Genomic DNA, 12,634 nt, shown 5'->3' on the forward strand with positions numbered 1-12,634 from the left:
GGCGTCAGGGGTGACGGCGGCATGTCTGGCGGCGACACAGGCGATGGCGGCTGGGTTGGCGGCAGGGCTGGCAGCGCTGGCGGCGGCAGAGGTGACCGCGGCCGGCGTGGCGGTCGCCGGGGCGACGGCGGCCGGGGCGACGGCGGCTGAGGCGACGGCGGCCTGGGCAATGGCGGCCGGGGTGAAGGCGGTCGCGGCGATGGCGGGCGAGGTGACGGCGGCTCAGGCGACGGCGGCTCTGGTGACGGGGGCGGTGGAGCAATGTACACTAACTCGGCGCCAAGGCTATCAGCCAGACCTTTAAAGAGAAGGGAGGCCGCGGCGGTGGATGCGTGGGCCGTTGTGGGGGAGACTGTGGTGCGTTGGGCGGGGCGATCTCGTCGGGGGACAGCGGGGGTGATGGCGGCGGCGACGGCGGCAGCGAGACCTCGATGTACTGCACTATCGTAAACTCTACAATCACCACACCGCCATCGCTATTCGTTTGCGCCATGCGACCCGCGGCCGTTGACGACACCTCGTACACTGGCCGGGTGCGGACCGTGCCGGCGTTAGGGACAGACTGCATCAAGTCACGCTCTGCCTGGCGCAGGGCCCCCACAGTCGCTCCATCGGCGACGTAGGAGCGCACGTGGATTAGCAAGCGCATGTTAGAGTTGGCCGGGAGAGCTGTTGCCAGTTGACGGTGGGTCCAAGTACGCTCCGACCGGGCGAGCATCATGCGTCGAGTGAGCTGCTGGCCGCCCTTGTAAACGCCGCGAACGATAATGTTGTCGGGCGAGATACCGAAAAAGTCAGCGGTAATGTTTTTGAAGTCACCGACGAAAGCTTCTAAGGATTTCTTATCGGTGAGGTCAAGGTCCCCGCTGAGGGACGAGTTGACAAACTTGGCGTTGTATTCGGCGACCTCGATCGCCAAGCCAGGTGGGAGCGGAGGCGGAGGGGAAGGAGCGGGCGGCGGTGGGGATGGGGATGGAGGACTCGGCGGCGATGGAGGCTTGGGGGACGGCGGCTGGGGCGACGAGGGCAGCTGGGGTGGCGGCGTCAGCGGCAAAGAGGGCGGCTGGGGCGACGAGGGCATAAGCGGGGAAGACGGCGGCGTCAGGGGCGACGACGGCAAAGGTGGGGACGGCGGCTCCAGAGGCAATGCCGGCGGCTCCAGAGGTGACGCGGGCTCCACGGGTGGTGACGGCGGCGGCGCCAGAGGTGATGACGGCGGCGGCGATAGGGGCGGTGGTGTCAAGGGCGACGGCGGCTCAGGCGACGGCGGCTCAGGCGACGGCGGCTCAGGCGACGGCGGCTCAGGCGACGGCGGCTCAGGCGACGGCGGCTCAGGCGACGGCGGCTCAGGCGACGGCGGCTCAGGCGACGGCGGCTCAGGCGACGGCGGCTCAGGCGACGGCGGCTCAGGCGACGGCGGCTCAGGCGACGGCGGCTCAGGCGACGGCGGCTCAGGCGACGGCGGCTCAGGCGACGGCGGCTCAGGCGACGGCGGCTCAGGCGACGGCGGCTCAGGCGACGGCGGCCCAGGCGACGGCGGCCCAGGCGACGGCGGCTCAGGCGACGGCGGCTCAGGCGACGGCGGCTCAGGCGACGGCGGCCCAGGCGACGGCGGCTCAGGCGACGGCGGCTCAGGCGACGGTGGCTCAGGCGACGGCGGCTCAGGCGACGGCGGCTCAGGCGACGGCGGCTCAGGCGACGGCGGCTCAGGCGACGGTGGCTCAGGCGACGGCGGCTCAGGTGACGGCGGCTCAGGCGACGGCGGCTCAGGCGACGGCGACGGCGGCGGGAGGGTGATGTACACTTTCAGGGCGCCAAGGCTATCCGCCAGACGCTCAAACGAGAAGGGAGGCCGCGGCGGCGGATGTGTGGGCCGTTGTGGCGGAGACGGCGGGACATTGGGCGGGGCAATTTCGCCCGGTGAAAGCGGCGGTGACGGCGGCGGTGACGGCGGCAGAACCACCTCGACGTACTGCACTACCGTAAACTCCACAATCACCACACTGTTGTCGTTGCTCGTTTCCGCCATGGCGCGGTTCAAGGGAGCCAACGGTGCGGTATACACGGTCGCGGCGGCGGCAGGGATGCTGGGAACGGACTGCATCAAGTCACGCTCTGCCTGGCGCAGGGCCCCCACAGTCGCTCCATCGGCGACGTAGGAGCGCACGTGGATTAGCAAGCGCATGTTAGAGTTGGCCGGGAGAGCTGTTGCCAGTTGACGGTGGGTCCAAGTACGCTCCGACCGGGCGAGCATCATGCGTCGAGTGAGCTGCTGGCCGCCCTTGTAAACGCCGCGAACGATAATGTTGTTGGGCGAGATACCGAAAAAGTCAGCGGTAATGTTTTTGAAGCCACCGACGAAAGCTTCTAAGGATTCCTTATCGGTGGGGTCAAGACCCCTGCTGAGGGACGAGTTGACAAACTTGGCGCTGTATTCGCCGATCTCGATCGCCAAGCCAGGTGGGAGCGGAGGCGGAGGGGAAGGAGCGGGCGGCGATGAAGATGGGGATGGAGTAGGCGGAGATGGAGGCTGCGAAGGTGGATAAGCAGCTGCGCCTTCTAAGAGCACGCGGTGGAGAGTGTCGCTGTCTTCGGCCGTAAGTGCTGCGAGGGCTGACTCTATTGCTTTCATGTGGGACTCGGATTGAGCGTCAAAAAACTCACCACCTTGCATGATATCTGCATATGAAAAGGCATCAAGAAATGCGGATTCGTCACTGTTTCATCTTGTGTTGCCGGGTGGTAGCAGGTAGTCTGACATCTTTCGTGGGACGTCGCCCTCAGCAGGACTAGGACTAGCTGTCAGTGTACAATTGTAAATATAATGATGTTACTTACCTTCAACTTTATGTAAATCTTGATGAAGTTTTCGGGCGCCGTGGACGTGCGCGAAAGCACATGCGAGGATGACCAACACGACCGACGCTCTCCGAAGGCGGCAGAACGCGTAAGCTTTATCCATTATAGCATCAACGAAGTTCAACGCCAGTTTTCTTGGATGCTGAGCACAAATGCCCTATCTGTTTACATAAGGCAGAACTATTTATCGAATGGCTGGTGCAGGGCCTTGGAATTGTGTAACTACGAATCAGTCTGGTTGATTTGGAAAATAGTTGTACCTATATAACAGGAAGCAACAATCTGACCAGCGAAAACCTGCAACTGAAGTCGTACAATGTAGTTGCTAGCCGTCCAGTTGCATGAAGGTTTTGAGGGTTTACCATGTTCACACATGACAGTAAGTCATCTTGGGCAGGCGGAAGCAAGGATTGCATTTGTGTTGGCACGTTAGCTGTATCTGCCTGACAGGAAATCTAAAACTACTTTTACTGCGCCAGTCAGACATAACAAAAAAACCATTTTAGTGGGATGGAATGACAGTTATGCCACCCTAACTAGAGGACGCTAACCGGCTAATAGACGTCGGCCCTATGGATTACTAACTCTGCTCAACTGCATGAGCAGGAGCTGGAGCCGTCTCGTTTGCGCTCTTATCTGCTTTGCAATGCAAATTGCTACAAGCAGAGAATTGCGGCAGCTGGAGTTGATGCTTTCCGACATTGCGGATCTCTGTGGTGAAGGGGTGCGACCGGCTCTGGCCCGTGAATGTGATGCCCGTTTGATCAGCTTATGCGAGGTGGATCTTTGTCTTATGCCGTTTAGGCTGGTGGCTAACACGCTCACATAACTGGCAACTAGACAGTGGTCATTGGCGCAACTTGAGTTGCCGTCTAAATAAGCCTTGGCCTTGATGTTATTATGCCTTTCAATGTTTGCGGTGGCATACGCAAATGGTATTCCCCAGCCTTCATTTATGGACGCGGAATGGCTTCCTTAGCCTGCCTTTGTAACTATTTCCCCATCCTCCTGCATGAGCCCTCGTCTACCGGCCCCGGTTATTTTGAGGACTCCTTTCACAGCTAATGAGGGTTCTTGGGGTGGGCTTGGGCCTGAGCTCGGTGTAGATGCTCCAAGGGTGGGCAAACTGGCCCCTTTTCCCCCCATTGATTGTACCTCGTATCAGTCCTCTAGGGGCTAAAGCATCCCTTAGGGAGTTAGGGACATTGTACAAAGGAGCATCTCTAATAGCGAATCCGCCTTGCTTGGTCTTGCGCATTTAATTTTGTGAACACCTCAGCGGGCCCTTTCAGCAGGCCAACAGCTGCGTCAGGCGGGACCTACTATACCAGTAAGGCGCAAGGGTTAGAACCAGAACCTAATAAAATATGGCTTGCTTCTATTTTGAAATAACCTGACAGGCTTGCCTTCACACCATTTCGCCCCTCATGCCGGACTCCTTTACCAGACGTCCTTTGTTCTCATTGCCTACCTTATCCGTCATAGGCCTCCCCTGACCCGAGTGCAATGTGAAATTCGACGAGTGGATAGAAAATAACCTATGCGATCTACGATACCATGGGAACGCATGTTGCCGTGTGTGTGTGTGTGTGTGTGTGTGTGTGTGTGTGTGTGTGTGTGTTGTTTGTTTGTTTGTTTGTGTTGGTGTCTGTATTAGTGCGGAAGCGAGTGAGTGTTCTACGCCTGGGGTTGCCTGGGGTTGCGTAAACACCGTACCTGCAAACCGGTTGCATGTCATTAGCCGTGAAAGGGTGTCACGGCGTTCCCACCGCCTACTGCCGAATGGCACTCGGATGCAGAGAACAGCACAGTACAGAAATGAAAATGGAAGAAAAGGAAAGAAAGCCACATGTAACCACGTGTTCGCCGGCTAGATCAGCAGATGTATGCAGAGGGAACGTCGAAAAGGAACAAATGATTTTTTGTGGGACCGAGTACACGTTCCAAGTGCAAAGTGCCTTAGGTGAACGTGACGCTAAAATGTCGCGACAAGCTAGATAGGTTTCGGTGTGCCAGGCGCAATATGAACGTGTACTGATATGGGTTAGAAGGCATCCACATCATCATGCCTTCTCACGGCCAAATGGAAGGAGGCCATTCAGTGTTTGATTATGTTTTGTCATCGGAACAACCAGCCCGGCTGCCACCTGGCTGCTGCTAAGTGCTGCTGGAAGGATGTTCCAACACTATCCACTCTGCTTTTACACGCCATTGTCATCCTATCCGCTCATCAAACGCTTCTGAAATGCTGTTATGTTGCAACGCGGAGAGACCTAGCCCAGTTTTGTGCGTGTACGTGGCTGTGTACGTGGCTGTGTACATGTGCAAAGAAACTGAGCCGCCTCATGTAAGGGTTGAAGGCAAGATGCGCACCTTTACTGAAGCAGCTACTACAGCAATCAAGTAGGAAATGCAGCTGTATTCCTTTGAAGGTGATGATAGGGAGAATGACGCCAGAGCACATAGCGTGTGTGGCTTTGTGTGCAGGGTAATAAGGCTGCAGAATCAGCAGGTCAGGTGAAAGGAAAGCCTGGTAAGAACCCGATAACTTTACATGCGACTGCGTACGCTTGACAACAGGGGCAACAAGCAGCAAGCCATGAAGGAGCGCACCTGTCACGTCGGAGGCACCATCCCACCATATTACCACCTGCAGAGAAGACGACATTACATCGCTGCATGCATAGGTCATCGATACGAGCCGGGCTGGTGGCAGTGTTTTTTATTTAAGTAATATATTCCTTATAAGGAATAAAGAGGCCATTTTGGCCTCTGGAAAAACGGAATGAATTGAGGCCGATCCGTACATTTTCATTCCTCCAGCCAAAAACGTCCATTGCTGCCAGATTGCTCCGTAGTGTGCAGAACTTAGTATTATCGATCATAGAATAGATATGAGGGGCCGTAAGAAGGTCAAGCCCGTGAGTCAACGCGGCATAGCAGAATGTATGACCGGTCCTCACATAGCCAAACACGCAAAAGGCAACGGCTCGAACGTCGAACAAACACCAAAACAGCAAGATAAGCCTGAAAAATTTCCTGATAAAGGCGTTTGGGACGGCGGTGCTGTTGTCGGTAATGCATCGGCAATGGCGTTGCTGCCAGCGGTCTTGGTCTATGAGGGGAGTTGTAACTTATGGGGGGGGTCTGGGGGGGGCGTAGCCCCCAGCGCCCCACACTTATGGAATAAATTACGGCGACCTTAGCAACTTTGTTACTTAGGTCGGAATAAATTGAGACCTGCCCTAAATGAAAAAAAAATCACTGGCTGGTGGGTTAGGTAGGCTCAGGTCGTTCGAACAAGGTTCCATCCGCGTACACGTCTGCAAGCCCACGGAAATAAGCCCCTTTGAACTCCCACTTTCCAAAGCCACAAAGAATGGCCAACGCTTATCGGAATGTTACATAGCTTATGTATGTTTGTACATGCTACTGCTTCACGGAGTCTAGCTGGTGTTGGTGTTGGTGCCCTTCACAGTACCCACACAGAGGAAGGAGCCACTCTGTGCAATCATCCAAGCATTCGCTGCTCTTCATGGATGGCAGGAGTCCTGCCACACCCCTCCCTCGGCTGCGTTGTCATGCTGGCCGAGATATCGCTGTACTCGCCATCCCAGCTCCCGCATGTAACCCATTTCACGTGTACATTAGGATGACATTCCGTCTGACGAGCTAAGCTCGGCTTTGCTCGCCACAAATCCAATGGGCAGCCCGATGCCCATGCCTCGCGGCCTCCCTTCCCCGGTCTCACGGTCATCATTTCTCTCCGAGGGGACGTTCGCGTCCTGGCGCCACCTCATCATTTAAAACCATTTATATACCTGCTAGTCGTTACCTACCTCCTCATCCTCATCGCGCCAGGACGCATATTCAAGCAAGACCTGAAGCGCGCTGAACCAGGTTGCATCCACCCTGCTGCATGTCCCATTTGCATCCCGCTACCCGGACTCATGTCATTTTACGCATCAAGACACGCTCCAGCCCTCCTTAGCAAATCGTTACACGTCCACCTCCGCGGCCGGAACGCAAATTTGCGTTCCCATGCACCTCACGAATGCCGCACCACTAGTGGAACCCCCACGGCTCTTGCTCCTACCTCCCCCCCCATGGCACTATTGTCTGCGCCCGGGGGCCGTGAGGGTCGCTTGGGCGAGTATTCGCTTCCAGCCCTCAACCGCAACGGCAACCGCAGGGCCTCTCGCTTCTCCACCCAAAGGCAAACGTTATGCCGTGTCTTCCGGTGCCACCCGCCCTGCTGCCGCGTGTCACCACGTGCGTGTTTCAACTAACTGACCCACGAGAAGGAAACACATACACACACACTCTTAAACAAATAGTCTGAGCCGTCGTTGTGCGTGTGTGTACGTATGTATGTGTGTGTGCGTGTGCATTTGTTACACCTTGATGTGTTGCGTTATCACCCTGCTTCATGGGTGTCATGAGAGTCCGTACATGCCTACCTAGGTACATACATACAAACATACATACATACGAGCCTTAATGGAGTAAGGGCCAACAGACACAAAAAGGGGCTCATGGGTGGAACACCTAAAAAGCGTCATTGTGTACAGTCCGGCGTTTCATGGCACGGCAGCGCACAAACGGTGTAGTCGTCCAGGCGCTCCTGGATCTCGGGCAGCGGCCACAGCATGGCGTTCACCTGGCTGGCTGCGATGAGCAAGATCTTGCTGGCCTGGTCCGAGTCGCCGTAGGTGACGATGTAGTCAGATGGGCCGAGGCGCTCCAGGCCGATGGGGAACACGATGCCGGTGTGCTCCGAGGCGTGACCACCGATGAAGGGAATGAAGCCGTAGCTGATGTGGGTCATGTTGTACGGAGGGGTGGCACTGAACCTGCGCATGAGATCGGCAGTGCAAGGTTTGGGTTGTGTTGCGTTTCGTCCGCCACCATAGCAACAGCAAGGCGCCGGAAAGCCAGGCGGGATGCGATGAGCGGGGCAGGTATGAACGGAAATGAAGAGAACGATCATTTTATTGACGGAAAACCGATGAGCTGCTGCTAGTTAACTGGGGAGGCTAAAGGGAGCTGCTGCTCCTTACAAAAAATTGACAAGTGCTATTACTTGCCGTCCTAGTGCCGAGTAATATTGCCGAGGCAGCCGAAAGCAGCACTGCTCGCGGGCGATACCTACCCCCGGTTCCGGCTTTCAGGAAAGTCCTCCGCGAGAATGTAAACCCTCCTTCCCACCTACCTGTAGAAGAAGAAGGCGTATTCCAGAGGATAGTGAATACCCACACCAGCTCCTTGCCTGCAAACGGGGTTGGTCGTTGGTGGTGGGCCAGGTGTGCGACTTTGTGCTGCTGAACGGCTCTACACCGCTTGTCGAAATTAAAGAGGTATAGGCACCCAACCACAACTGCATCAACACACGGGGGCCAGCAGCAGGTTGTTCACACGTCACGTGGCTGAACAGGAGGCCATCATCATCCTCCGAGGCTGTCTCGCCGGACACATGGGTTGGGATGAGTGGACGCGCGCACACGTAACCCTCCAAATCGCAGAGCGCGTCGCAACTCGTGGGCGGTACGTCACGTGTCGTCAGGTGGCTAGAAGGGATGGAGACGGCGTACACGGCCGGAATGGATTTTTCAGGGCCTTCTCGTATATCCCATACATCCACCCCGCCGCCAAGGGCTCACTTCCAGCTCGCTCCGTTTTCACCGCGGCATTCGTCCGTTATCTAACGCCTTCACCGGTGATTCCCCCTCACCCTCGGCTGTCTGCCATCCACCCTCCGACTGCTCTCACCCACCCGAAAGTGAAAGCCACCCCGAGCTCCACCTGCTTCTGCGCGGTGTTGCTGGTGGACGCCAGATGGGCACACCGGCTCTGGACTTGGCTGTACATCGTACTGGAGAGGGACCTGTTGAACCACTCGGGTGTCACCTCTGGATGGAAGCACCCCGGGTGCGCCTTCAGGTGTCCCACTGCCAAAAACGACTGGCCACCGTCCTCCATGATGGCCGGCGAGCCCCCGGATAGGTGCATCAGTTTGCCATAGCGGGCTGCAAACATGGGAAACACCGAGTCCTCAGCAACAAAGTCGAACCCGGTGTGGAAAGTGGGCTCGTCGTAAGAGCTCCAATTGAAGACGGAGTGTGGTCCGAACGTCCCGTAATGCGAGTAGGACATGAGCGCAGTTCCGTTCCATGGCACCCAGTTTTTGTCCATGACGCTTTCGCCGAAATAGGACAAGAGCCTGGGATAGCCGAGCGACACGGTGCAGTTGTCGGATGCGCGGGTACAACGGATGAGGACGCGGGAGACAGTGTTGATCACTGCGCGCTTAGGAGGGGCGCCCAAGGGTAGTGCCAAGTACGCGAAGAGCCTGCCATGCTTGTCCTTGAATAGACGACCGTCCTCATGATTTGAGTGCCCCAAATAGGAGTAGCCCAGCAACTTGGCCTGCAATTGGCGACTGTCCTGCCGCCGGTAGAGCCGGATGACAGCCAGCACATTTGTGGAGCGTCCCCTCCAGCCATCAAGGAATGGTGACCGGTCCAGGTATCCAAGCCTACATCTTCTGAAAGGGTCCTTTGCTAGGTAGACCCTCGCGAACAGACAGTAGATCCGGCCGGCGACGTGCACAACAGCTGGGTTAAAGACGCACGCCCCATCAGGCAACCCAATGCCTTGAAACAACGAGGTGATATCTGTGACACTCTTCGCCACAGGTTCTATAGAAGCCTTAGTAAAGTTCAGCCCGCACAAAGGATGAGAGTACTTTCCTGAAGCGGGAGATGGGGGTAGACCATAAGTGTAAACTACACCGTATAGAAGCAACAATGCTACAGTAATAGAATCCACGATGATCATCGCCTACTCCAGCTGTTCATGATTTGGGCTGCAGGTCCAGTTGACTCGAGCTGCATCGCATACGCAAGCCGAAAACAGGAAGTAACACATATTGTCAAAATCCTTATCTTTCATAGAGCGCTTGCGTCCACAGAGTTCACCTTTAGCTCACAGACTGTAACCGTATTCCGCGAAAGTACGGGTGTGATCCGAGCTTTTCAACTACTGTAACCATGACCTATACTTGCGAACTTGGTAATCATGTCCGCGCACCCTCTTGCCATACTTCTTTTATCCATAATAGGAAGGCACGGAGCTACTGCCTCGCACTTTTTGCCCCAAACATTGCCACAAACCTGGTCAGCCGATTCACCTGCCCGCTTGCCTGTTGAAGTCCACAGAAGGCCAAGGCCAAGGCTCCAAGGGATGTCCTTCTAACCTCCAGATCTCTGGGCTCGATTGGCGTCTGAGCTGCTTGGTCAACCCTGCCACACCTTAACCTTGTCGGTATCGTGCAGCTCCCACCCCATCTGCACTTTGCAGTTGGCCGCAGGATGAGACTGGAGATTTCCTTGCTGCTCTCCGTCCCCCGCCTTAAAGTGCCGCCCTTTAGTAGTGGCGCTGCTAGAGGCTGCGACCAGGAGGTAGGGGACCAACAACAAAGTCAGTCACTAGCCATACAGTCGACCGCCGTATGGCCGTTGTACGGGCGTCAGCGGATTGTTCATCGCTCCGACCCCAGGGCCACAAAGTGCCTTCCGCCCCGAACCGGGCGACCAATAGCACCAACCCGAGATACCGCCAGTAGAGGTGATGAAAACAGGCGTAACAAGCTGATACTAAGAACTAGAGAGGGGAAACCCAAAGGCATGTCCACCAAGCAGTGACATACATACACGTGCAGGCGGCTGGCAGAGGATAAGGCCTGACTTCTGCTTCCGGCCCATCCGGGTTCATATCCGCCTGCCTGCTCCTCGGGTGTTTGAGGGGTGTTGAATTGGGAGGTGGCCCCCCATCTTGTGGACGGTGTAGGACGTCATTATATCATCATCAACGAGCTGTCCAGGAACTAAGTTGAGGCGCCGTTGATCCACTAGATTTGGTTGAATGCTGGTGGTGAGTTTGCTGAACCCGACGAATACACTCTGTAGTCTGATGGGGTGAATGGATTAGGGTGCCCCTCTAGCAGGGGAGAGCAGGGAACTGCCTCGGGAAAGGGGGCCGCTGGTGAAGCTTTACCACCCTGTAACAACATACATACACGTAAAGCTGATTGAGAACCACAAAGCAGAGGTTCAAGGCAGCTACCTGGCGGACCCAAATGCCCACCGAAACCGATCAAAGCATAGTACTCCGCTGTCGCAAGTGCAGATTGTACGATCTGCCGGATGGGCCTTTTCCAGCAAGGTTGATTGTTGGGAAGGCCGGCATTGTGACATGGTACTGGAAGGCACCAGCCCCCGGTATTTCATGCTCCCACCCAAAGCCTCGCTACCCTCCTTGCAAGGTACGACGTTTGGTCCCCGGCACTCTTAGGGAGCACCAGGCACATACTCTGTCGTTCCTGTACGGCTGGCCGTACCCTGTACCTTACCCGTCTTATGCGATAAACCCACCTGGTCAGATTCAAGCGCCATCAACAGGCACATATACATTGCGCCGTGAAAAGCAACTTTCGCAACGCCGATTGTGTCATTATGCACCTCGCTGCCGTTCTGATGTTTAGGTAAGATTCTTACTTGCATTTGAAGTAATTTTGCCATATGTGCGAGACCGAGGATGTTGAATTTTGTACGTCTTAACCCTGCTTAGGCATGATTTATGCCTGCCCTGTAAATGCATGTGTAAGTGCCTAAGTTACCTTTCCGAGAACTGGGCCACCGAAATAACATCACACATTTGCAGCAGAGAAGTGCTCCCTATCCGGCAACTAGATGCCGCAGCATGTTGTCGTCGTTGTCGTCGTTACAACACCTCTCGCTTGTCTTGAGAAAAGGATAAGATCTTAAAAACGATATCCCTTATGGATTTTAATTGTTTACTGCGCCCATCACTGTGCCCCTCACGACAAATAATAACATCCGGAGAGGATTCCGACAACCCCCATAACAGCAAGCAGCAAACAGGCCAAGCAAAAAGCGACGAAACCGGTACAGCACCGCTGCGGCGATGCCTGAAAAGTAAAAACATGTCGAAGTACTGCAAGTCCATAACGTTCGTAACGGAGACAGTATTATTATTTTATATCTGCGTGCCTTGTTGTTTAGATCAATCCAATGACAGTCATGGTCTTTAATGACGCCAAAACACGAACAGAATCAGAACGAACGCGTGTCGAGACCAATAATAGTTCGGGTATTACCCCCTCCCCCTCGTCAAGCCTCGATGGCACCTTTCCGTGAAGGAAACGGGGGCCGATCCCCTCCCTAGCAACGCACTGAACCACACAACGACTGCTAGACAGACGCAGCTGCGACGCATATTGGATCACCAAGGTCGCCGTCACCACCACCATGCCTTCGGCCCCGTTCTGTTCTTCACGGCGCACTCGGCGCCAAGAACGTGCGACCCTTTCGTAGCGGAACTAAACGAAGCGATACCCAGCTACCCATGTGCTATTTCCGGCTCATCCCTACTTACACGAGAGATTGCTCACAGCCCCTCCGGCAGAACAGGCGGGCAGCCCTCACCCCACGACCTCCCAAAGCAACAGGGCTCCTGTGTAGCGCATATCCCCCCAGAAGACGGTCCACCACCGGTCATCCGATGGTTGGCGGCGCACGACCATCAACATCTACAAGAGCAAGTCATGAAGTGTGGCCATCCGCCCTTAACCCATCCACCCTCCCTACCCCACCCCCTTTCCAGTCCCCTCGTCCTCCCCCTCCTCCTCCTCATCGCCGCTATAACCATAATTGCCCAGTAGGGTATATCACCCACACAATGCGAACGGGTAGGA

The 12,634-nt window shown here is 55.9% G+C and overlaps 2 protein-coding genes across 2 annotated transcripts in view; both read right to left on the reverse strand.

Moving 5' to 3' along the window:
- The window catches only part of VOLCADRAFT_89040 (uncharacterized protein), a gene marked incomplete at both ends in the record, with an annotated part of 6,911 nt that extends 3,949 nt beyond the window's left edge, over positions 1-2,962 (reverse strand). Inside the window, 3 exons of the mRNA XM_002948752.1 lie at positions 299-1,063; positions 1,805-2,679; positions 2,839-2,962. Of these exons, the coding sequence (XP_002948798.1) occupies positions 299-1,063; positions 1,805-2,679; positions 2,839-2,962 (1,764 nt within the window). The remainder of the gene's footprint in view (positions 1-298; positions 1,064-1,804; positions 2,680-2,838) is intronic.
- Positions 2,963-4,267: 1,305 nt separating this feature from the next.
- VOLCADRAFT_89041 (uncharacterized protein) lies at positions 4,268-11,438 on the reverse strand (the record flags this gene model as incomplete). Its single annotated transcript, XM_002948753.1, has 8 exons — positions 4,268-4,351; positions 5,233-5,356; positions 5,473-5,509; positions 7,459-7,712; positions 8,072-8,128; positions 8,633-9,608; positions 10,201-10,306; positions 11,292-11,438. The coding sequence occupies 8 exons, from the start codon at positions 11,436-11,438 to the stop codon at positions 4,268-4,270; spliced, it is 1,785 nt and encodes a 594-aa protein (XP_002948799.1).
- Positions 11,439-12,634: the final 1,196 nt, after the last annotated feature.

This window comes from Volvox carteri (genome assembly GCF_000143455.1).
Source record: "Volvox carteri f. nagariensis unplaced genomic scaffold VOLCAscaffold_11, whole genome shotgun sequence".
Lineage (NCBI taxonomy): Eukaryota > Viridiplantae > Chlorophyta > Chlorophyceae > Chlamydomonadales > Volvocaceae > Volvox > Volvox carteri.